This window comes from Mercenaria mercenaria, chromosome 9 (genome assembly GCF_021730395.1).
Source record: "Mercenaria mercenaria strain notata chromosome 9, MADL_Memer_1, whole genome shotgun sequence".
NCBI lineage: Eukaryota > Metazoa > Mollusca > Bivalvia > Venerida > Veneridae > Mercenaria > Mercenaria mercenaria.
Window position 1 is genome coordinate 13,961,256 of NC_069369.1, and position 26,919 is coordinate 13,988,174.

The 26,919-nt window shown below is 35.1% G+C and overlaps 1 protein-coding gene across 1 annotated transcript; it reads left to right on the top strand.

Moving 5' to 3' along the window:
* The first annotated feature begins 219 nt into the window (after positions 1 to 219).
* On the top strand, positions 220 to 26,919 carry LOC123547746 (putative ferric-chelate reductase 1). The gene is made up of 14 exons (XM_045335003.2): positions 220 to 291; positions 7,452 to 7,595; positions 9,112 to 9,263; positions 9,610 to 9,701; positions 12,054 to 12,147; positions 12,720 to 12,917; positions 19,151 to 19,249; positions 19,590 to 19,758; positions 20,219 to 20,335; positions 21,323 to 21,438; positions 22,193 to 22,279; positions 24,643 to 24,799; positions 25,111 to 25,263; positions 26,490 to 26,919. Exons 1-14 carry the CDS (start codon positions 252 to 254, stop codon positions 26,669 to 26,671), a joined length of 1,800 nt encoding a protein of 599 aa, XP_045190938.2. The 5' UTR covers positions 220 to 251; the 3' UTR covers positions 26,672 to 26,919.

A 26,919-nucleotide genomic window follows, 5' to 3' on the forward strand; every position in this document is an offset into this window, starting at 1 on the left:
TTATCAAACGTGAGGTGACATGATACATTGAATAGAGTTCATTATTATAGTATTCTTTAGATATTTACACAGCAAATTCATATGCATATGTCAAGATATAAACAAATATATACATTTGCCCTATTCTTTTCCATTGAAAATCATGACGTTCATTTCGTATGAACGGCGCGAAAGTTACGTCAACGCTGCATAGTGATAACGTGCCACTGTTTTGAGGACGTTCGCGTATAGTCAGGGAGAACGTTCTATATATGACGTCGCAGTTGTTCCGTCTGGTGAACAGAATGACCGGTAAACTGATTTTAGTGTAAAATTATATAAAATGTGTGAAATTTATGAGTTTTCAAATGGAAAAGAAATATAAGAAATGAAACTATTTTTCGGTGTTCATGCGAAATGAACGACGGAATAGGATCGGCAAACAAAACATGAAACGCTAGCGCGATTCATGGATTTGCCAATCCTATTCATGAACACCGAAAAAAATTTATTTCTTAAATACATTTAACCAGTATATGAAAAAAATATAATCTTATGAGCATTTTTTTCCCATACATCACCAAGTAGATAGTGCAAATATTACTTAAACGGATGATAAAGCAAATTGTTACGACTTTGTACAATTTAGTGTTTACAGTGTTTTTATTAAATCTGAGACTCGCGTTTAATTAGGCTATATATAATGATCCCCTAGTGTACTTAAAATGGTCTTTTTCCTGTGTTTAGGTATCTTGCGGAAACGAAATACAAGATATCTAAATGGAAAGACTCATGATTATGTCTTCCGCAAATACATACATGTATAGTCTTGGGCAAAATTACTTCTTATTTTGAATTAACAAAATAATTTGTATGCACGCTGTACATGAAGTCATACGTGAAGTTTATATAGCACCGGAACCTGCTAGCATCAGAACTTAGAAAATTCAGAAAATCAGGAACTATTAGACATCGCAAAAATGCTCTGTGGTTCCACAGCAAATGTGCTGGTAGACTGGCGGTCCAAAATTTTGGAGAACTGTTACCAGAAATGATTTTCTACTTTCGGCGAAAACAGGACACTCCGAAATAATGTGCCTATCTATATTGCCCTCTTGACGTTGTCAAACTAAACAGCTTACCATGTTACGCATATTGACAAACGTTAGTACCCTTATTACGTTTAGAATGTAACGTATAAGTTGTTTCGTTTCTGCTAAATAGTGGGGGAGCATGCTATATGAATTGAATGAAATCTACAGAGCTCATGCAGGATCTGATTCACTTCTCTTTTTATATGACCTGAAAAAGCAGTTTCAAGCATCGCGCAGTCTCCCAGCGGCCATCCACTGTTGACGTTTTTCCTTTGCAATGAGTGAGCTGATGCTACTTCTTTAGTCCAATATGGTTTTGAATGGGTGTTGAATTTAGATGATGGTAACATTTATGATGCGGTAATTTAAATAGAAGATACAATATGGTCATAATACAATCAAGGAAGCATCAGAACGCTCTTTGTCGTTCATTTATACATCCCAGGATGAGCCAATGTTCAAATCGCCACATAAGACTAGTATACCCGACTGATTAAACCGGAAGTACGTCAATACAATCAGTGAACGTTTCATATTCGTAATAAGCCGATATATCTTAAAAAGTCGCAAATTTAAGTTCAATCAGAGAAAATTACCGTTACAATTACAGTGTTAGCACAATGGTGACACTGTCAGCACAATCTTTCGAGTATCACCATAATCACTATTTACATATTATATTCGTCAATTTTAGCTTCTACTTAGTATATTCTGATTAGTGAAATTTAACGCTGTGAATTAATTTTGAAAGGAACAAAAAAAAATCCTGAAAAAGTCTGAATACCTAACCCTTTTCTGTTAATTCTCCCTCCTTATAATTCTCATGCTTCTGTTCTTCCATAAACGTCCGGGACAAATAGTCGAGCATGTCTGTACTCAGTGCGAGTTGGTTTTATTACACATATTTTATGCAGAGCAGGCTAAATGACGCATGTTTTAAAAAAATAAGTATTCTTGTGCGGTGCTGTTGCTTCGTCCGCATAAATAGTTCTTTCAGATATTTTCAATAAGCGCGACGCCTTCTTAGGAAAATTAGTAGTAAAGGCAAATATTTCGGGATATAATCTAATTAAATGCATTAACCACATTTTTTCAATTGTGTCACTGTAAGACAAGAAAAATGAAGGTATTCATGAGTTTAGAGATATGTGTTATATATGTTATCCTACTTACTAGGGGGATGGCCCTTTTGTAACACCCACATTTAGTTCTATACGCCTCGACTATTACGCATTCGCCGTCAAAAATAAGCCCGCGTGACGTCATGCTTGATGAAGTCAGAGTAATATCACGTCATGACAATGTACATTCATATAGCAATCTTTGTAATTTGTTTTCAAAACGTACCTTTTGAAAGAGAATGTGAACATTTTAATTAACAGGAAAACAGTCTTGTATTATTTTTGAAGAGCAGTAACCTATTTTATCAAATCGAATGTCGTCCTTAAAATTATTTACTGCAAAGCAGCAGTTCCGGAAGAAAGAAATCGTAGGTAAGAAATAAGACTAGCTGTTCTTTATTCTATAGAAAATTGACATATTTACAATGGCCGCAGCACACATCAGGACCCATTTTAAATGTATGTAACTTACATTTTCTTGAAGAATATTGCCAGTGCTGAATAAAAATCAAAAGAAAAGTGGGGGTCATTTTTAATGCAAGAAATAATATTTTCAGTCAAACACACAAACTGCAAAATCAGCTAAAAATGAGACCCCAAATTGTAGTGGTGGTGTATGATCTAAGTTTCCATCACAAATTCTGTCATGTTATTGTTTCATTATGAAAATGCTAACTACATGTCAAGCATAGATCTGTCATAAGATTTCAGCAAAACATGCCGAGAAAAGAAGGAAAAACAGTCTACAGAGCAAAAGAACTAAGGGCTATTTGAATCCGCCATTATACACAAATTAACGGTATATAGGTTAACCTTGATTTATAAACTTATACGTTAACTGTAGGCGAAAATAAAATCTTTAAAGCTAGATTTCCGTGTTATGGATGTCAAATTAACTTTAACATTTCAAATATTCTGAAGCTGACAAGTAATGTCTTAAGTTAATGACTAACAACAACGCCGATGTAAGAGTGAAATAGAGTACATGTGATAATCACGTCCCGAATTGAGCTTACTGTAACGTGAGAAAGTCTCCACTTTTATTGCATGTAGAGCGACTCTTTCCGGTGCAGTCACCAAAACTACGCCCTGGGATGTAGATGACTTTCGTGCTCTAAGTGACGTTTATGTATTTAATTCTTGTATTTTATCAGATAAAAATAAAATATTTTGACACTTCCTAATTGTCATTACAGTACCTTTCTCACACGGTTGCAATGACGGCGGTGGTTTCATAAAGCCTCACGTGTCACACTGTTGCAATGAAGGCGGTGGTTTCATATAGCTTCACGTGACACACTGTTGCAATGAAGGCGGTGGTTTCATATAGCTTCACGTGACACACGGTTGCAATGACGGCGGTGGTTTCATATAGCTTCACGTGACACACTGTTGCAATGAAGGCGATGGGTTTCTTTATCATCAATTGACACTGTTGTAACGAAGGCAATTGTTTCGTTACCCTGTTGCAACAAAGACGATGATTTCGTGAAGGTTTTATGGCACATCGTGACCTTACATTGAAAAACCTTATTAAAGGAGTTTATAATTCTTGTGACATTTGATAATTTGTACATATAATTTGAATAAGTTGTTATGATATAACTGTTCATTCTAAATTGAAGTTTCTGAGTATATCCTTCAAACAATGTTCAAAAGTTGTCTAACGATTCTGTAATTTGTTTTATTTATTTCATCACTTATGGCGGCGACGGCTTGAACAAATTTGGTCGAGAGTCAAATTCGCACAATCGTTCTCTGGGTTGCCCTCTACCAAAATTGTCAAGGCGGTTAATTTCTCTAAACAAGTTCGTCTCAAAATTCTACAATGTAGCGATTTGTCTCATAATTTTGCGCATACCCCTATGCCGGCAAAATCAGGACCACGCTTAAGTGCATATGATTCTTTTTCAAAAAAGACAGGGTTTTGCTTTTTGATTTAATCATATTTTATTGCTTCTGAACACATAATAATACACAGCACATTATAGGTTGCATGGGTAAGAACAACTAGTTTACGAAGCATATTCAAAACTGGCTAATATTAGCAGGCTTGTCAGGATCCATGCTTTTCAGCAACAAAAATCCCTGAATTATTACCATTAGGCCTTTTGTAAAGCGAACAGCAAGGATCCTGACCAGACTGCGCGGATGCGCAGGCTGGTCTGGATCCATGCTGGTCGCAAACCCACTATGTTGATTTTCTCATGGCACAGCACATATACATATTGGATAATGATGGGTAATGGTAACGAGTTTAAGAAGTACATCATTCTAAAATGGCTAATATTTTACACACTTTGTCGGTCCTTAACTCCTTTATCAGAAACAAAAAATAAACAGTAGGAATTATATAACCCTTTTTACACTTTTTGTCTGTAATTTACATCATATAGGAACATAGAACATTTAGAGGTTTTATTGTCGATAAATATGTACTCAAATTTTTATGTTATGAAAGTAAAACTTTGAAAACCTCATTGCGTCTCAACAAAGTAAAACCTTGCACACGAATTAAACTCCGAAGTAGTTTAAATCCGAAATTTGGTATAAATACAATGTTTGCTTGAACAATAAGTTAAAACATTTTTATTTTATCAAACATTCACAAACCTGGTTTTCAATTCTTTGCACATATTCAATTTTCTTATGAGCATTTAAGTATTACAAGTTTTATAAGTTTATATATATATGATTACATAAGGACTACATCAGTCGCAAGCAAAACGAGTTAAATATCATGCGTTTTGCCGTCTCACTCCTTAATGTTGCGGTCAATAATTATGTTAACTGTTCGTCATTTTTAAATGATTTAATCACTTTAACTCATCTGAAGGAATCCATAGATTTTTGCAAAGATAAAACATGCATTTCAGTGTGATAATAATTTAGCCGACATAGGGGTATGTGAAAAATTATGAGACAAATCGCTATGGACGGACCTATAAGTATAAATCGGAAGCTCTGTTGTATCCAAAAACGCCATTTTTGCAATAGATGACTCACTTAGAAAATCGACTGTTTTGTCAAAGAAATATGGCTTTCATATTTTTTTCATGGACCTTTGTTTTAAAATTAACTTTACTTGATATGTAGAAGAACATGGCCTCTCTTATCGGTGGGATATCTTTCAATATGTCTTTATTCATACAATGGTTAGCTTTAAAACTCAGGGTAATAATGTAGTACTATTATGCTTGTCTTGTTGTAAGACCACTCTAACTCGAGCGCCCGACTCATTATCTCTATCACTTGACATCTTATCTCGAGCGCACGAAATATTATCCTGAGCACACGACATTTTATTTTGACCAGAATGCATCTTTTTTGATAAAAAAAAAAAAACAACATACGAGCACATATCTTACCTGTAGATCTCGACATATTAACTCTAGCGCATGGCATGATATGTCGGGCGCACGATATCTTGTATCCATCGCTGGACTAATTATAACTAGCAAACGACATTTTATCTCGAGCGCACGACATTGTTTATTATTATGCCGAGGGCTCAAGGTGATTTAACCTCAATGTCTGGTAAAAATATTCTAATATTTTCCGAAACATAGGGGTATTTTCGAATAAAATATGCTTCACACTATTCTTTCATTATGTGATATTTATAACAATGGTAAATTCAAGCAGTACTCGTGCACCTAACAATAATCATCTTAAAGCGTCTCCTTTTACATATAAACGGTTTGAAACACCAAATTGTACGTAACGCGTAAATATAAAAGTAGGACATTTGGTCTTAGTGTTCTGAATTTTAACATAACGAGTCTTTAGCATGTGTAAATGTTGAGTTCTGCTCAACCCGGGGCTAGAGGGCGTGGACGGTAGCATGTATTTCCACTACCGTCCATGAACAGGCTCAATCAAACCGAGCCTGCAACATTTTCGTTTTTGTCGTGTTGAGCGACCTGTGAAGTTTCCACTTTTTCTATTTTACTTAACACCTATTTAGTTCATGAACCCCATCAAGTATGAAATGTAAGTCTGCATTAATTTATTATGAAAGCAGTAAAGTACTATCGAAAGTTTTGTCTTCTTTTTTAGCTCACCTGAGCCGAAAGGCTCATGGTGAGCTTTTGTGACCGCTCAATGTCCGTCAACATTTTATATAAAAATCTTCTTCTTGAAAACCACTGGGCAGAATTACACCAAACTTCTCAGGAATGATCCTTTGGTGGTCCCCTTTCAAAATTGTTCAATGAATTTAATTCCATGCAGAACTCTGATTGCCATGGCAACCGAAAGGAAAAACTTTAAAAATCTTCTTGTCTAAAATCGCAAGGCATAGGGCCTTAATATTTGGCATGTGACATAATCCTGTGGTCCTCTATCAAGACTGTTCAAATTGTGCCCCTGGGGTGAAAAGAGGCCCCGCCCCGGGGGTCACAAGTTTTACATAGATTTATATAGGAAAAAACTTTAAAAATCTTCTTGTCTAAAACCACAAGACGCAAGCCTTTGATATTTTGTATGTAAAATTGCCTTGTGGTCCTCTACCAAAATTGATCACATTATTCCCCTAGGGTGAAAAGAGGCCCTGCCCCGGGGGTCTCAAGTTTTACATAGACTTATATGGGGAAAAAACTTTCTTCTTGCCTGAAACTGCAAGTCCTAGGCTTTTGATATTTGGTATGTTGCCTTTCCTAGTGTTTCTCTACTAAAATTTTTCAAATTTTGTCCCTGAAGTGAAAAGAGGCCCCCCCCCACCCCTGTGGGTACCAAGTTTATCATAGACTTATATAGGAAAAAAAAATAAAGATCTTTTTGTATGAAAGTTCAAGGCATAGGCCTTTGGTATTTGGTATGAAGCATTGCCTGGTGGATCTCTAAAAGGTTTCTTCAAATTATGCCCCTGTGGTGAAAAGAGGCCCCTCCCTGGGGGTCACTTTTTATAATTATGAGTTATACAGGAAAAAATACCTCAAAAATTATCGGATCATATTTCCTAGAATGTTTAATTATAATTACCTGATGACCCCAAGCGATAAGGGATCACTTGACTATGACCTTGACCTACTGACCTGCTTTCTTGTTTTTTAAGATACAGCCTTGAACTTTGGATGACATGTACAGTTTTGCACACCGATCTTAAAACTGACTTTCAGTTACCACGAATGTGATCTACTGACCTAATTCTTAATATTTTAGCATCAGTTTGCCATTTGAAACATGTGGCTCATATTACTCAGGTGAGCGATCCAGGGTCATCATGACCCTCTTGTGTTTTTGTTTTTGTTTTCAGTACACGGATATCCAACTGGACCCCCTCGGGAGACATGTTTAACGATGTTTCCAAAACATGATGGCCACCAACGCCAGACGACACCGTGTCCTTTCCTGCTGACAGTAAATACATACAGATATTCTCCGTCAGAAACTCTACAATGTATGATAATAACTCTGAGTCTGAAATTGCATTCTGATAAGTAAATTTCAAACGACTTTTTGAATGATTTTAGTATATGTGTACGAACAAAAATATGGACTGGAAATATGTTATATGTCTTTGCTAATATTTTTTTATATCTGATTCATTGAATACTGTTTTCATAAAGCCGATTTACAGTACAACTGCGGTACCTGCAATTGTCAATATACCCCCGTAATATTTTGAAATAAATTGTACACCATGACAATTTTCATGCAGTGATGTTCCTCAACGAGAGATAGAAAATATCAAAAATTATAGCTAGAGTAGTAGTCGAGTCCAGTCGAAAATGTTTGTTTTTGACCGCCTTATATGAAACAAATACTTTGATTTGGTGAGCTAAGTGGTAAATTTATGTATATGTACAGCAGTCAGTCGTGTCACATAGCCACGATACTTTTCCCCTGAACTAGTTTGGCATTGCTTTTTAGCCAGTGCTTTGGCAACCGGCTATAGCTCTAAATCAACTACCAAATTTCAACTCGGATCGTTTGAGTTATGTGACCGCATCACACAAATATTTTATATTTACATTCAAAATATTCAGAATCACTCCGCTCTGGGGTTAGAAGTAGGTTTAGGGTTAGGGTTATGGCTAGGGTTGAAATTTGCCCTGGGGCAAACTTAGTTTTACATAGAGTTGTATAGGAAAAACCTTTAAAAATCTTCCTGTCTTGAACCATAATGCTCAGAGCTTAGACATTTGGCATGTAGCATTGTCTAGTGGACCTCTAACAACATTGTTCAAGTCATGACCGGTCTTTGCACAATGAAATGTTGATTCTTCAAGTGAATCGGTTGAAATATCACTCAGTAAGCATTGGCTGTCATCCTTTCAGGGATTTGATTTATACCTGTTTTGATCGTTTGTTTTACGTTTAGCTGTACTGTAAGACATAGCTCCGAAATGCTTTTCAACACGAATGTAATCGCAAATAAATGTGATGGGTTTATGCAACTATGCAATGCGTTTAAACAACACAAGATTGCCTACATTGTTAGCATTCCAAAACGCTGAAATGTTCATGATTATTGCTCTGTAAAAACTACTTCAACGTGCTCATAAAATCCTAAAGTCCATTAAATAAAATACCGAAGACTACCATAATTCAAATCATCTGAAGGGCACAAATAAAGCTTAGACCTTAGTTCGTGGTTTGTCTTACATTAATCCCTCCTTGGTTGACAGTTATAAGAGTTTTACGCAATAGTCCTTGTCTTAATTTTCCAAGAAGTATATTAGAACAAGACATGCCGAATTACAGCATTTCTTTTATTATTATGTGATTTTTATTCTCCATATATCGAAAGAAGTTAAACAGCGCCTTTGAACGTTTATTTTATGGATGAAAAGAGCGCTATAAAAATCTGGTAAATAATAATAATAATAATATCAAATAATTTGATGAAAGTCAGTCGTTTTTCAATTCTTTAAACTAACAGTATACATTCATGATTTTTGTCCCTTATACAGTGACAGTAAGTGGAATGCTGTCTGGACAAAGATTAAAGGGCATACAGATTCGGGCACGACCTAAGTATGGGGACATAGAGCGAGTTGTGGGACAGTTCGTTGAATGGCCAACAAACAAAACGCAAGCCTATGACTGTTTTGGTGGCAAAAATGTAAGATATACACTGAATTTAATTCTTATGTTTTGACGTACATTCGTTAACTTGGGAAAAAACAATATAAAAGCCAATAACTAGCTTAGAATCATTGAAAGGACATGCGATCAGGACCTTAAACATCCTTTGTTCTATCATAAAACAGAAGATAATATCGTTTTCAAGAGTTGTTTTACAGGAGATCAAAGTTTTCTAACAAGGAAATATGCGCGTTCAACGGCTAGACGTAAAGTTAACGTGACTTTTTGATAAAATGAGATTGAGAGGAACACAATGAACAGTTTTGGACAGACTATATATATATATATATATTTATGAATATTAATTTGTGTATTTATTTCAGAATATGATTACACACAGCAATGACATATCTGTTTCTTCCATTGAAATGAAATGGACTGCTCCGAATGTATCGGTAGGAGACATTAAATTTGTGTAAGTAAATGTATGGGTAAACAGCATTTGCTAAGTAATGACTTGTTTTTGTAGTCAGAACTTAAGATATATCTGTTGGTTTCTTAAATCTTCGTGTCATTAAGTATTGCTGTTAGAACAGCGAAGATAATCAAAATATTGAGTCACAACTTGTAGACCATTATGAATTCGTAAATGCTTTACCTCTGGTGGACACAATCAATGTATCGATATTAATCATTTATTAAAGAGAAAATACTTTAAAGAAGTCTGATTCTGATCTTTTATAAAGACATGGAATAAACGATATCGAACGTGTGCAACTCAAAACTGTCAGCACAGGCGCTGCGCATTTTCTACAAGGTATACTGCAGGTTTAGTTAAACGTGACCATGACATTAATGAGGGGTGTAAAAGTGATATTTTGTAAACATTAAGCTAATTTTCATTACCTAGTGGTGGCTTTTTTTATATGTTTTTTTTTATTTCCTTGTTTTCTTTTTGTTTGAAGTCGCCTGTATAATATTCAGTGCATATCTAATATGTTCACATACATATGTACAACCCGCCCAATTAGCTCAGTAGGTAGAGCGTCGGTCTACGGATCGCAGGGTCGTGAGTTCGATCCTCGGGCTGGGCGTATGTTCTCCGTGACTATTTGATAAACGACGTTGTGTCTGAAATCATTCGTCCTCCACCTCTGATTCATATGGGGAAGTTGGCAGTTACTTGCGAAGAACAGTTTTGTACTGGTACAGAATCCAGGAACACTGGTTAGGTTAACTGCCCGCCGTTACATGACTGAAATACTGTTGAAAACAGCGTTAAACCCAAAAACATACGTACTAATAAACTTTGATAATGTGGCAGGTGAGTCCAATAAGTCTAGGGGTGTTTAAAGATAATCCTTCATAGATCTTTTGTGCAGCAACTATTGGATTTACCTGTATTGGAAAATAAACAGTGTCAGCTGTATTGAGGTCAACTGCCGCATTATCAAAGTTTATTAGTACAGTAATCGAACGATAATTTGATATTTGTAAACAAACGCAGTCGACCGTATTATTTACCAGTTTAGGTAAATCACGCATAGACGATATGGATTAGTATCTCAAACTGAGACTCGATGAACGAAGTACTGTATTAGCGCAACGCGTTAGGCCACTAGGTATGACACCCGAAGTGCAGAGTTCGATACTGGGTTGAAGTAAACTTTTTTTTTACTTTTTTTTTCAGCATAGATACAATACCGGTTTTTCCACTGGCTTTGAAAATACATGTAATACGGTAATACAGCATACACGGGTTTTTCTAAAATATCCATTTATACCTATGGAAAGAAGGTACAGTATCCCCACATTATACACTAACATATCATTCCATAGCTCGAAATGGCGAACATTGAAAAAGCTTCTGATGAGCGATTTCATTATTCTGAGGATTCTAGGAAGATCATTCGACAAGTTCTAAAGGTTTATTGTAATTTTGAAATGATGATAATATAAAAAAATAAGAAAAGAGAAGACAAACTGAGAATCAAACTGAAATAAAACAAAAATAAAGCAAGGCTACATAACACATTTTCTTAGAAAATAAACCTCTTGCGAGTTTTGAACTCGTGCTATTTTTCGCACTGCATTGAAAACCGACAACTTAGCCGCCTGAGCTATTTCGCCATTCAAGTAAATGTTAATTTTTACTTGACAAGTATCATAAGAATGCCTATCTAATTTACCGTGATAACTGACCAACCTAAATTATCATTCTTAGACTCGCCTGACATTTTCGCGCCATTTTTATTATCGTTCGCCGACTGTACAGTGTTATAGGGTTTTGCATTAAGTTTCTTTGTTTGGTTTAAGTTAAGCAGTATTTCAGTTAAGTAACAGCGGGCACCATTCATAACCTGTTCTCAATTTACCACCAACTTTTCCACAGGGATCAGAGGTGAAGGACTAAGAACTTTAGACACAATGTCTTTTATCAACTTTCCACGGAGAACATTCGCCTCGCTTGGAAATCAAACTCACGGCCCTATGATCTGTAGATCTGCGCTCTCCCTGTTGAGCTTTTGTTTTCAGAGCATGCCAATTTATTTCGCATCTTAGTCCGGGTGCTTTAGTTTTTACAGTTGCATCGATTGTGTTCGTTGGCGTTTGGCTCTTTTTGGTCTAAATTTGTACTTGCATATACATTTGTAATAATAAACACTTCAACAGAACCGTGTTCGTTGTAGTGAATTTTAATATTGTTTGTTTGGTCACGACTTCCTTACATGAAAGGGTTTTCAACCTGAATTGAGGTTTCGAACCTTAAGTAATAATGGACAAGTAGTACTTTATTAACATATAAATTTTTTCATACTTTATTTAGAATTACTTACGTTGAGAACTTTACAGCATTCTGGGTGAACGAGATTGTTGAACTTTCAGCTAGTGTGCCAGTAACAGAAACGCCGATAGAACAGGTAATAACTTGTATGAATAGAAAAAGTGGAAACTCCACAGGTCGCTCAGCACAACAAAAACGAAAATGTTGCAGGCTCGGTTTGATTGAGCCTGTTCATGGACGGTAGTGGAAATGCATGCTACCGTCCACGCCCTCTAGCCCCGGGTTGAGCAGAACTCAAACCTTTTATACATTCTGTATCGTAGAAGTTTTATCTGTGAAGTCATATGAAATGAACACGATTACCTTGCAATGGAACATTCTGACATGATACGCATAACGAAAATTAAGCTTTCAATCGTCAGAGCTAATGAAACGATAACGTTTTCAACTCCCACAGAAATACAATATTTGCTTCGTACCATCCAAGGTATTACAACCTGGGAATTTGTACTGTATATACTAGAATCCTTATGGTTATTTAAGAGCGATAGTATATTCCAGTCAAACAGGCAAGATATTTGTTGAAGTTTTCACGAGAAAGGTTGACCTGTTAACAAAAGGATACACACACATTACATAATTCTTGTTAAAATGTTTCATGAAAATACAGAAATCTTTTATATAATTGTATCTGTTCAATATTAAAAGCTCTCCCTAACGTTTGAGGTAATCGACTGGTTTGAATGCGGAAGGACTAAAGGCTGTTTCCTGTATCCAAGAACATGTTCCGGTCGCGACTGTTATGCAGGGGTTACATATAAAGTCATCAATGACTCGGTTGAATTTGAAATGTTTGGTTCACAGGAAGGATATGTTGCTGTTGGCTTCTCTGATGATAAACAAATGGTAAGTACAGTTTCCATAGTTTTCGCAGGAATCAGTCAGAAGTTAGAAGTAACGTTAAGATTCAAGCAAAACTTACCATAGAGATATACACGATGTTTAGAGAAGTAATTTTCTCAATAACCAGTGAGTCTTGCTGAACACTCTTACATAAAAGCTACTTCTTTACTGGATCACGACATGTATTAACGGATGTGGAAATCGTGTTTTAACGTTCTGTTATTACATGATTTTTATTTTTGAAATGCTTTGCCATAGCCGAATATTTATTCTAGCGCAGGTGGACATCGGAGTCTTGTTTCCTCCTCGATAACCTCCTTATATCGCAAACAAGATGCTATGTAATCCAATGTTTATTTCATATATCATATACCGGCCCAAAAAGCACTAACGCTACACAGCCTCCACGGTGCTTACTTGCTACTGCCTTCGAATTCATCGTCTGCTAAGTTTTTGTCGATAACGTCGAATGTTAAAAAACATGTTGACCTTTTCCAAGAAAAACAATATGATGAAATGTACCAAAATAGTAAAGTCATCACATATGAAAAAATGATGCATTTATATGAAATAGAAAAAGTGGAAACTCTACAGGTCATTCAACACGATAAAAATGAAAATGTTGCAAGCATTTTTGGTGAGCCTACGCATGGACCGTATGTAGCGTAGCACAACACAAACACGAGTCTGAACGTTTTTGATGTTTATTTGCACAGTGGAATATTTCGTACATACTTTCATAATTCATTTTGTAACTTCTTAAGTCTTAACAAATGTCATATCTAAAGCCTAACTTAATCTTAGTATCTATGAAACCCATTTCCTAGGTCTCATGCACCTGGTCTCTTCTAGACCCTTCTGCAAGACCCTCTCCACGAGATATCTAAAAACATCATTATATATGTACTGTCTGACAATTTGACGTATAAAACGTGTGGGTTTGATATAATAAACAATTACAAACATGCATCATATATCAACTTGACAGGTGTGTAGCTGGTGTACTGTCTAACCCAACTGATTATTTTACACTCGTTACCCACCGAAAGAAAAAATTTGAATTACAAATTAAAATTTTTTTAGTCTTGAAGTACTATCTATCGCCTTACAATATGACATGTAGAATGATATTTAATATGATCAAGAACATTAGAATACTATCTAAAGGAATGATACTAAAGAACGGTGTTAAAGAAAAAATCTTAAGTCATTTATACAATTAATGATAAACAAGAACAAAGGAGAATAGAATTTTAAACTAAACAATTTTCACAATACATAGAAAGTCTTTTTTTTTTATATTTTATATCGGCCTTTGTAGCGGCACTTCTCCTTTCTTCCTCCAAGACTTTTTCTTTAACCCGTGTTACATCCATATTCAAAAACCAATACTGTAAAATAAAGCAAAACACAGGTAAGCATCTTTAGAATTATGCTATATAAGAGTAGGAAAAGATAACAATTTCAGTTGTTTAAGAACAAGTCTGACAAGATAATTGCGTTAACGTAACGTAAAGTTTAACGTGTACTTTTATAAAATGGTTGAAGGAAAAAATTAACAGTTTTTGGAAAAAGACTTTATAATATTATATAACTTTATGAATATTTAATTTGTGATTTAAATTCAAATATGATACAACGAATGCAATGACATATGTTACTTCATTGAATGAATGGATGTCCGAAGACGGTAGAGACATTAATTTGTGTAAGTGAATGTATGGGTCAATACAGCATTTCTACGCTAAATGACTTGTTGTTGTAGTCAACCTCACAAATATCTGCTTGGTTTATCTTAACATCTTGTGTCTTGAGTTGCTTTAAACAGCGTAAGATAACAAAATATTGCTCAGTACTAAAATCTTGTAAGCCATTATGATTCGTAAATGCTCTTACCATTTGGTGACCAATCAATTATCGATATTGAAAACTTATCAAGAGAAAATACTTTAGAAGTCTCAGTTCTATCTTAATAAATGACATGAAAACGAATCGAACTGTCAACTCAAACTTCAGACAGTGCATTTTCTAAAGTTACTCCAGTTAGTTAACGTGAATGACATTAATGAGTGTAAAGTGATATATTGTAAACATAAGCTAGTTCTAACTAGTGGTGCTTTTTTATATTTTTTTTATTTCTTGTTTCCATTTTGTATTAATGCAGTATAATATCAGTGCATACAATAGTTCACAAATGCATAAGTACAACCCCAATTAGCATAGTAAGCGTCGTCAGATCGCAGGGTCGTGATTCGATCCTCGGCGGGCGTAATTCTCCGACTATTTGATAAACGACATTAGTGTCTAAATCATTCGTCCTCCACTCTATTCATAGTGGGATGAGTTACTATGCGAGACAGTTTGATGGAAGAATCCGGCACTGGTTGATAACTCCCGCCGTTACATGATGAAAGTATGTTGAACGTATATTTGATATTGGTAACAAACGATCGACGTATTATTTACCATTTAGTAATCAGGCATTGACGATATGATTATATCTCAATGAACTCATAACGAGTACTGTATTAGCGCAAACGCGTTAGGTCACTAGGAGACACCCGAAGTGCAGATTCGATACTGGTATTTTTTACAAGCATATGATACAATACCGTTTTTCCATGTTTGAAAATATTAATACGGAATACAGCATACACGTTTTCTAATATCCATTATACCTAGGAAAGACGTAGTCTCCCAACATTAACACTAACATTATATCCATAGCCGAAATGGCAATGAATTGATGAGCGATTCATTATTCTAGATTCTAGAAGAATCATTCACAAGTGTTAAGTTTATTGTATTTGACAGAATACATAAAAATAATAAAAAAGAACAAACTGAGATCAAATGAAATAACAAAAATAAAGCAGGCTAATAAACATTTTCTTCAGAAAATTTAACCACTTGCGATTCAACTCGCCTATTTTCGCACTGCATTGAAACCGACAATTAGCCCTGACTATGTTCGCCATCAAGTAAATTTAAATTTTACTTGACAATATCATAGATCCTATCTAATAACCGTGATAATGACAACCTAAATATCATCATACTCGCTGACTTTTCGCGCCATTTTAATTACCTTCGCCGACTTAACAGTGTTATAAGTATTTGCATTAAGTTCTTTTTTGGTTTAAGTTAACCCGTCTTCACATATTTCAGTTAAGTAACATCGCACTTTCATACTTCTCAATTTCCACCACTTTCACAGGGATCAAGTAAGACAAGAACTTAGACCATCTTTATCAACTTTCCAGGAGAACATTGTCGCTCTGCTATGAATCAGATACTCATCGCAACCTTGATTAATACTCCTCTCACCACTAAGTTGAGACTTTTGTTTTCAAATATCATATTTAATTCGATCTTATGGTCTCTTAGTTTTACAGCGTACAATCAGATTGTTTACGTAGCGTTCTAACTTTTTGTCCTAATTGTGCTTCATATACTTTGTCATAAAAATTCAGACAGAACCGTTCTTTATGATTTATGAGAGCTTGGCACGACGTTACCTATAGTTTTGTCAAACCATGATCAACCTTAGTATTAGCAAGTAACTTTATACATAAAATGCTTTATCATGCTATTAGAAACATACGTTAAACTTTACAGCATTCGGGTAACGAATTGTTGAACTTTCATCAGTGTCCTTAACAGAAACCCGATTAGAACAGTAATACGTGATGAAAAAATATAGTGAAACTCCAAAGTCGCTCAGCACAACAAAAACGAAAATGTTGCAGGTTCGGATTGATTGAGCCAGTTCATGACGTAGTGAAATCATGCTACGTCACCTTCTAGCCCCGTTGAGCAACTCAACTCTTTATACCTTCGATCTTAAAGTTTTATCTGGAAGTCAATAACATGAAACGATTACTTGGCAATGGGAACAATCTGACATGATACCAACGAAAATAAAGCATTCAATCGTCGAGCAATGAAACAATACGTTTCGAATCCACAAAATACAATATTGCTTCGTCACATCCGAAGTTTTAATCAACCTTGGGAATTTGTCTGAATGATATTCTAAATCCTTATGGTTATTTAGTCGATAGTATATTCCAGTCAACAGCAAGATATTTGTTGAATTTTCACGAGAAAGAGTAGACTGTTAACAAATGATACAACACATTACATAATTCGTGTTAAAATGTATTCATGAAAACAGAAATTATTTGAAATTGTTCGTTCAATGTAAAAGCTCCTAACGTAGTAACGACTGTTTAATGCGAAGGACTAAAGCTTTCTGTATCCAAGAAATTGTCCGGTCGCGACTGTTATGCAGGAGTTAAAATGAATCATCATGACTCGTTGAATTTGAATGTTTGGTCAAGGAAGGATATGTGTGTTGCTTCCTGATGTAACAATGTATTACGTTTCCTAATTTTCGCAAACATCAGAAGTTAAAGTAACGTTAAGATTCAGCAAAACTTACCAACACATGTTAGAAAGTAATTTGATTCATAACAGTGAGTCTTGCTAACACCTACAAACAGAGCTACTGTCTTTACTGATCAGACATTTAACGGATTGAAAGTGGTTTTACGTTCGATTACTTGATTATTATTTTGTAATGCTTTGCCAATACAAATATTCTACGCAGTGACATGAAGTCTTGTTCTCCTCGATACCTCTTATACGCAACATGCTATACCATTATTTCTATTCATATACCGGCCCAAATAGCACACGCTACACAGCCCTCTCCACGGTATCTTCTAAACCTTCGATTCATCGTTGTAATTTTGTCGTAACTCTGAAGTAAAAAACAGTTGCCTTTTCAGAAAAATAAATAAATCCAAATAAAAATCATCACATATGATAAATTGATGCATTTATTTGAATGAAAAGTGGAACTCTACAGTCATTCAACACGAAAAATGAAAATTGCACATTTTGGAGCCACGATGGACCGTAGTGAAATTGATGCTACCATCCATGCCCTCTAACCCCGAGTTGAGCAGAACTCAGCATTCACACATGCTACAAGTAGAAAAAAAAACAATTTAGAGACATCCGCAGATGTATTCGTACGGCGGTGCACATGGAACAGTCAATTATACACTAGCGTGTAATTCCTTAAAAAACAGTGAATGGTCCCCTGTTAAATTAATGGGTTTGTCATGAGTGAAAAAAACGATGAGCATAACAAAACATAGTGGAATTTAGAAAGCGGATCTCAGGTTATGTAGCCTGCATATCACAAGAACTGTCAAAAGACAGAATTGAAAAGCAGGTATCATATCCACAGGATACAATACCCAAAGCTATGAAAACTTGAATATTGGAGTCTTCAAAGCCAAAATGTTCAAACTGAGAAACTAAACAGTACCAATAACACGACATAAAAGTCGTGCTGAACGATCTGACAAGATCGAATATATCAGCCCTGACTGACAAGAATAGTGACTATACACGCCTTATTCGTGTATTCATTCCTGCAGATTCCCTAAGGATATGTTGGTGACCTCAATTTTCGGTCCTGGTCGCGAACATATCTCATAGGCTTCTGCAGACGTTAAAACAAAAAATATTACAAACGTACAAAAATCAGACCAATCTTCACCACAGTGAAATATACCAATATGCACACTTTGCTCTTCGATCTTACTTACAGTTTCTTATTCTATAATCTTCTATGACTACTTTTTCCGTAATAGAATTTATTATTTCCGACATTATAAACACTATCATAGAGTATTTACTACAGTATTGTATTCAAAGAGAACTGTATAATTGTTTTGCTTTTGATCGAGATCCTCCTCAATAATTTAAATCAGTATTGTATAATGAATATATTGTAAACCGTACGAAATGGATTCTGTTTAAACAAAATAAACAACTTTCTTGGGGTGGGGGATTTTAGGGGTTTTAGTACATTTTTGTACCTCTGACGAACACACTCAATCAAACCGAGTTTGATATGATCCGGCTTTGTCGCGTGCTTTAAAAGTATTCTTTTAGATTTCATCAACCTTAAGATCGTCATGTGACAGCCGTTAATTATATAAAGTTGCTTGAACTCACTGTTGTTTTCATTTCAGATAAGTTGTGACTATTGTAACCATTTTATGACATTGAAATATAGGTAATTAGGGCTCGGTGTTTTATGTCGTAACATAAGCATGAATGTGTCTACTGAATAAGGTTTTCACAGACTTAGGCGAAATATTTAACCACTGGTTAATTTAAATGTTAGAAGTTTTATAATTTTACATTTTACTCAGGGTGATGATGAAACAATTACATGCACCACAGGTGAAGTTGGGACTGGTATACAGCGAGGATATAACCATTTAAAACATGATAATGAACAACAATTTAAGGTATATACATATGTATGAAAGGTGTATTGAGGCTCCAACGCGAACAAACATCAAAACATTATGTAGTATAAGAATAACAAATTTATAGCATCATATTTAAAACTCTTTTTTCTTAATACTAGTGACAGATTGAAGTCATTTATCATTGGTAGTCATAATTCGCCAATGCATGATTACAACGACTCCGTGTATCTCATCTTACCAAACATGACCAAGTTGTAAGTATGAACCTACTTCCACTGAAGTATTCAGATGCCGTTTTTTAACAATATGTGTTTTATCTAAATAAAGTATTTCAATAAGATTTTTTTTAAAAATCTGAACTGCAATTATTTTTCAGCACGACTTATTTGATATACAAGGAACCTATAAAGACGGGAGATTGTATTGCAGGTTCAAACGTCCTTTGTCAATGTTTGTTTACATTGGAGAGGGGCATAAATCCAGGAAACATTACGACTTATCTGATAACTATTACCTTATGCTTGCATGGGGACCGATGTATGAAGGTACTGAAATTTTAAAGAAAACGTAAAGAAGTCATTGCAAAAAATATATATTGCCTTTTATTTATGAAAGCGATTGCATTTATTATTAAATCAATGAATATTTGACAAGCCCATTAGTACGTCGGTCAAATGCTTGCAACGGAGCCAGTAATGTCCGGTAGGTTAACGTCTGAACTTGTGTGCGGCTCTCTTTATGACAGTATATGAAATATTTCATTAGAATATACGTCCATATTTTATACATTATACAGACATATGCACGCCATAGATTTTGGAGGCTTTTTATAGCTAATAACAGCATTTCTTTATCAAACTGTACGAAGTAAGCCAGGAATTTTGCTTACAAATCAAAATAGTGCAATGACGACTTAATAATAATTTTTAACAGTAACTATTGCTCAGTTTTAAAGCAATGTTTATGCATTTACGCCGTTTTATGTTTGTTTCACATCACATGCAGGTACTGATGTTATATCAAAGCACATAGAACTGCCTCCTGTATCTGATGTGAAAGTTAATTTTCAAGAAAGTGTCGTGGTCAGGGGATCATCATTACCAATAGCTAAACAAATACATGGTACTTTGATAAACCTCATTACTGTTCAAGTTAATGTGACTTTATGCCACTGACCGTTCCAAGGCGGTGCCCCACTGTGTTCCTTTGTTTGTTCGTTTTGTCCTCTTGTGTAGGCTTTGTGTATGTGTGTGTGTTCCTTTGTTTGTTCGTTTTGTCCTCGTGTGTTGACTTTGTGTGTGTGCACGTGTATGTGTATGTGTGTGCGTTTGTGGTGTGCACGTCTGCGTGCTGTAGGTTTCGTTTTGGGGAGGCTGCGATTTTGGTACGTGGCATTCCCTGTTTGATATTTGTCTTTGTTTTTTTTTCACTAGTAACTTGTTCAATTTAGATATATTTTAAAACTTTATAATATGGAAACATACAAAGCACTATTTGTCTATATTCAAAAGCTTTACAGACAAACAAAATGCTTCTTTACTTCTGTATTACATTTAAGTATATTTATTATGCTACTTCCAAACAATTTTTAAATGTCAAATTCATCATTCGGCACTACCAAAGAGTTACAAACTTCATACCTAATCCTAGTAATAGAAACTTCTTTTCTCAACTGAAATCCTAGTTTAACATTCCGCAATAAGTTCTTTGTCATTCAACTCATGCTGTCAATACATATTCAGTTAGTTTTTAACGTATTGAAAAAATTTGTTTGGCTATTCAATAGACTGGCTCCCGTCCCTATGTTTGCTATTCATACTGCTCCCCCTATTTGATTCATAGATGGCTCCCACCTAGTATATTTTCCATAACAGTAAGCCGAAGCAGAATCTGTATTAAACATTTTATTGCCCCTTGCTCCAAACATAGGTTAGGACTATCTACATTCCAAAAAAAGGTTTCCAAGCATATACTTGAGAAAAAAAAAGAAAAAAAAAAAAAAACAGCAAAAAATGATCTGTTTGATTTTTACCAATACAAGAAATGTCAAAAGTATGGTTATGGCTTATGTTATTAAATTTTAATCGTTATGTACTTTTTACGTTCTAGGCGTCTTTATGCTGGTTGGTTGGATGTGGCTAATTTGTACTGCAACAATTATTGCAAGATATTTTAAAGATGGTTTCAATAATAGAATAATATGTGGAAGCAAAGTATGGTTTCAGGTAAGCTCACTATTTGATAAAGACAGAAATTCAGAGTTCAGCAAAGTGCAAGATTTAAAGCTCGAAGACAGATCATATTTAATGAACCTATTTGATACTATACTTGCAACGTGGCTTGAAAATTCCATTCAAAGTAACATTTTCTACAAAATAAGTCCTAGTCCAAAAGGGCAGGTCATACAGTTTGTACCCAACGCGAGTAAGATCACCTGTTACCGTAAGATCAATTGTTATCAACGCTGAGAGGTCGATACAAAAATACCATTTCTATTTTCTCTATCATTCTCTTGCTATTCGAAAATTTGATTTGTTACAAATTATACAAAGTTGATCTGGAACGAAGTCTGTAAGCTTTAATTGTTTTATTAAATACGATTTTCGTCAGGTTTGCGACAAGTACTTGGAATCCCTACATGGTTATACTGTGTATAGCTTCTTGCAGATTCGTTTTAACATTATTATAACAACTTGTTTCGCTGTTTGTGATAGGGCATTTGGTCAGGAAATATCGATTTAGAATTTTTCTTCTTTTATTCTAAAACAATCAAATGTTTCTGTACTGCTTCTTTGCTTACCTCCAGAAATATACTTTTCAGTTTTATTTTTTCTTTATCGTCATAAACTGAGTTACGGTAACGAAAGTGCAAAGAAAATGTATAGAAATGTTTTAGGTAAGTTGTATATTGTCACGGGATAGAAGCAATATGGTTATATTTTATCATCTGTCTGCGTATTTGATTTTCTTCTTTTGCAGATTCACCGAGCCCTGGCAATTATAACATGGTTGTTAACTGTAGCAAGCTTCGTCTTGATATTTGTAGTGGTCGACAAATTAAAAACGGTATCTGGTTATTTTACAATAAAATAACAGTTTGAAGGTTAAAGGTCAGTAATTCAAATCCTTCTTTGTTTCATATAAAAAACGACAACTTCATGTCGTCTTTACGTATCTTTAGAGAACATCGCTTTTTCCTACACCAATTTTTCATGAAAGTTCTATCACAAACTAACGAAAAAATGAAAAGAAAATAGGGGGTTGAATAGTTCCTAGTGAAATGCCAGTCAGTTGTGGTCTGCTACCCTAAAAATGGCGCATATTTGCTCTCCTCCGCGCAATAAACACCTACTTCCGGTTTCGATCTGCAAAACTTGCCATGTGGGTTGTATGAACATGAAAACCGTCCCATTTCATGCAGAATGTATTCTAGTAGCGAAAAAGTGTGATGAAAGCACTCGTTCTACACGAATTTACGCAGAAAATGGGAAAATTAGGATCTATTTATTATGGACTTCTTTCGACTACACCACGGAAGCACATTTTCGACCGAATTACTGACCTTATTCCTATAAGAAATGTTTCTTATCAAATTTCACACCATTTTCATCTCTATTTCCAAGAAAGATGTAATACCAAACATATTGCCAAGTTTCATTGTGAAATTTCGAGATTTTAGAGAAATACAGACATTTAATAGAAGCCACCCCCTACCCATTTAAAGGGCTAAATTTTGGACTTATGGACATTTTATTGTATATTTTGGTAAAAGTTCCACTCTTTTGCATCATTTTTCACTGGGATTTTGAAATATCATTCATTCCGTCATGAATAAGACCCAGAAGGATGCATTTTGTGCATTTTCTGACATTCTGGAGACAAAGTATTGGCCTTTTAATCCCAGAAATCGCTGCTGAAATAGGCGCATATACATAAAATAAGGTCAAAATTCAAAAAATGTCGAATTTCATTATTATTTTGCACTGGAAACACTCTTTTATATCATATACAACCGATTTATGGCTATAAAGACTAATTGCGATGTGTCTCGAGAATAGTCTTATTTCAGCTCTTATAGGTTAAAGGTCAGTAATTCAAATCCTTCTTTGTTTCATATAAAAAACGACAACTTCATGTCGTCTTTACGTATCTTTAGAGAACATCACTTTTTCCTACACCAATTTTTCATGAAAGTTCTATCACAAACTAACGAAAAAATGAAAAGAAAATAGGGGGTTGAATAGTTCCTAGTGAAATGCCAGTCAGTTGTGGTCTGCTACCCTAAAAATGGCGCATATTTGCTCTCCTCCGCGCAATAAACACCTACTTCCGGTTTCGATCTGCAAAACTTGCCATGTGGGTTGTATGAACATGAAAACCGTCCCATTTCATGCAGAATATATTCTAGTAGCGAAAAAGTGTGATGAAAGCACTCGTTCTACACGAATTTACGCAGAAAATGGGAAAATTAGGATCTATTTATTATGGACTTCTTTCGACTACACCACGGAAGCACATTTTCGACCGAATTACTGACCTTATTCCTTGAATAAAAATAAATAGATGGACCTATTTAACGCATAGCGCATTTGAACCTTTGCACAATTGATTATTCACATAAAGTTTACTGACAAGCAAGCGAGAGTTGTGAAACTAATAAGTTAGTATGGGAGCAAAATGAAACCAAGCAAACTAACAGACTTAGTTCAGTTGAGATAACAAAAGACATAATAAATTACTTGACTACTAACTACGATCATAGTTTGTGCTTTTGACCAGTCTATAGGTCAGCACTTAAGATTGCTGGATTCTTGTTAATTTATAAAAATATTTCTGATGTTATGTAATGAAACACTGATTGAATGTTTTGTCAGTTAAAATTCAAACGATTAACTCTCGATCCTTCCTACCTCGTGTTACAGTTTTGACGTTCAACAAGTTTATAATAAAGTATGCAACTTCTTACGCCTGATTTCTTCTATCAATTGCTTGAACGAAACTTGGTGCGTGGCATTCCCTGTTTGATACTTGTCTTTGTTTTTTATTTGTACAATAACATTTATCAAAACTACAATATTTTGATCATTGTTTCTGTCTGAGAAACAGAATTTTGTTTCACTGTAGGACGTACTTTCATTGTGTACGCGACAGTATGATCAAATTCAATTGCACAAATAACATTTGAGCACGCACCGTGAGAAAACAAACACAGTGCATTTGCAACCAGCATAGATCAAGACCAGCCTGCGCATTCGCATTCGCGCAGTCTGGTCAGGATCCATGCTGTTCGCTTTCAAAACCTATTACAATTGGAGAAACCGTTAGCGAACAGCATGGATCCTGACCAGACTGCGCAGATTCTGGATCCATGCTTGTCGCAAACGCACTATGTTGGTATTCTCATAGTGATGATTGTTTGGTTCTTTCAGAAGTCGGATAGCCATAGTTTTCTAGGTATTACTGTGACAGGTGCTTCAACTCTTCAACTTTTAACTGGTATTTTACGACCAAATCCCGATTCAAAACTGAGAAAGATATTCTATTGGGGTCACTGGTTCTTAGGAAAAAGTACAGTTATTTTAGCAGGTAATACTATTTTGTCATTTTACTGCGTTAATGGCTCTATTATGATATATGAATTATTTTAATGTTATTTTATTTCATTAGATCATGTTTTTAATCAAGTTTGGATTTACTTTGTTAACAAGCTAGACACTTGGAAGGTTTGCCTTTACGTTAAGAGCCAATACTCATTTTATTTACTAATAATCACGTATCACATATTGTCATATCAGCACATAAAAATAGTTAATTGATTCTTTACGCCACTATATACATTACACCACTTTTGCGTTGAGGTGACCGCATTTTAGCAAAATTAAACTTTATACTTTCAGCCGTGACATGTTTCTTCGCCTTCAACAACAGAATAATTCCCCAGCCTCAAAAATACTTTGCTAATATTGTTCTTGGAGTTTTTATGGGTATGCAAGTGTTTTGGGAGGTTTGGTTTGAAATCAACAGAATATTAAAATTGAGAAAAATATCAGGTACCGTCTGAATTAATCTATATAATAAAATTAATTTAAAGCTCTATATTCAATTAGGCTACAGAAGGCTCAAGTGTTTTACTAGTCTTGGACCATAGTTTCCACAAATCACATTCCTCGCATCTGTGGAGATTATGATTGTTCTTTTAACAACTCTTAAACCACTGTAGGGAATGTATGCTCAGTGCGCTCAATGACAATGACAGAGGACATTTAGAGGAAGTGCACGGACTATAATCTACGATATAATCTACTATAATCTTTTAAAAAAAATTATGTCCCGTTATTGAATGCTCATCCCGATTTGGTGTCCGGTTCATGGATGGATTTGACTAAACTTTTACTCAAATATAACATGATACATGTATCAGTTACCACGGCCATTCAAATGAAGCGGTTGGGGGGAATACATTTTTTTTCAAAAGTAGTATCTTGGTATTTTTTGCTTTCTTTTGCTAGCCCATCTGTCTTTTCTACTTTTTTCCATATGTTGGGTATGATTAAATTACGGTTTGGCGTCTTTTTCAACAATATTTCAGTCAGATAAACGATGGCAGTAAGTGCAATATCCAGCTTTAAAGTGCTCTCTTACTGAATATCACGTCGTAGACACGTGGCATGATAACACGCCCAGTCAAATTATTCTGACATAGGGCTGACAAGTCCTAAAACTATCCTCTTAATACTGAGCACAAAGCGAGGAAGCTACTAGTACAATTTTTTACGTCTGTTGGTATGACGCGAACCATTGACCTCCCTCAGTTGATCCAGGCGCTCTGTCACTAGGCTACAGAGATGGTTCCCTTTCTTTTCTTACATTTGGAGCCATTGTACTTAGTCAATGGAATTTAAGAACCTTAAAATAATTACTGGTACGTGACATTTCATACAGTTGCCCTTAAGAAAATCATAGTAGCAATTTTATCCAAGTTGTTGTGTCTAAATTCGTTTTAGAGTTTTAGATTGCTCTGTGTGAAACATGAAGAAATGGGTAAAAGTCTTCTCAGGTTTCAATAATATGAAATATGGTCAAACCTACGTATATATACCGGTATATAAGTACCATTTTTTTCGCGTTACTTCTGGTTTATTTATTGTAAAGGTTAATACGAACTATTTTCCAACGGTGTCGTAAATACTGTCTTCGTTCATATTCAAACACCATTCTTTAACTTGATTTAATTAATTGTAATGTTCACATAAAGACGAAACTTTCTCTTTTTCAGAAAGCTGTGAATTTAAAGACATGTCTAGAATTGTTAATGAGCCTAGCACCAGAAGGAAGACTATGAACGGTTATGTGAACCCTAAGAGCGCAACATCTAAGCAAGATATATCACTTATACTGTACATTATCTGTATTATGACACTCTCGGCTTCGGCTTTAGCAGCTGTTTTTCTATTCTAAATGGAAGCAGTATTAGCACAGATTATTTCAATAGCTTATACAAACAGTTTCTTGAAATATATTTAAGCGTGGTTTCATCTGATAGACATAATTGAGCCGCACCGTAAAAATCCCAACATAGTGCATTTGAAATCAGCATGGATCCAGACCAGCCTGCGCTTCCGCGCAGTCTGGTCACGATCACTGCTGGTCGCTTTCAAAGCCTATTGCAATTAGAGAAACCGTTAGCGAACAGCATGGATCCTGAC

Excerpts from the sequence above, each read along its gene's own strand:
- LOC123547746 (XM_045335003.2), top strand. The coding sequence starts at position 252 with ATGACGTCGCAGTTGTTCCGTCTGGTGAACAGAATGACCG. Across the intron at positions 12,148-12,719 it reads CAGAAACGCCGATAGAACAG|CTCTCCCTAACGTTTGAGGT; the intron begins GTAATAACTTGT and ends CAATATTAAAAG. Across the intron at positions 22,280-24,642 it reads TGGTCGACAAATTAAAAACG|AAGTCGGATAGCCATAGTTT; the intron begins GTATCTGGTTAT and ends TGGTTCTTTCAG.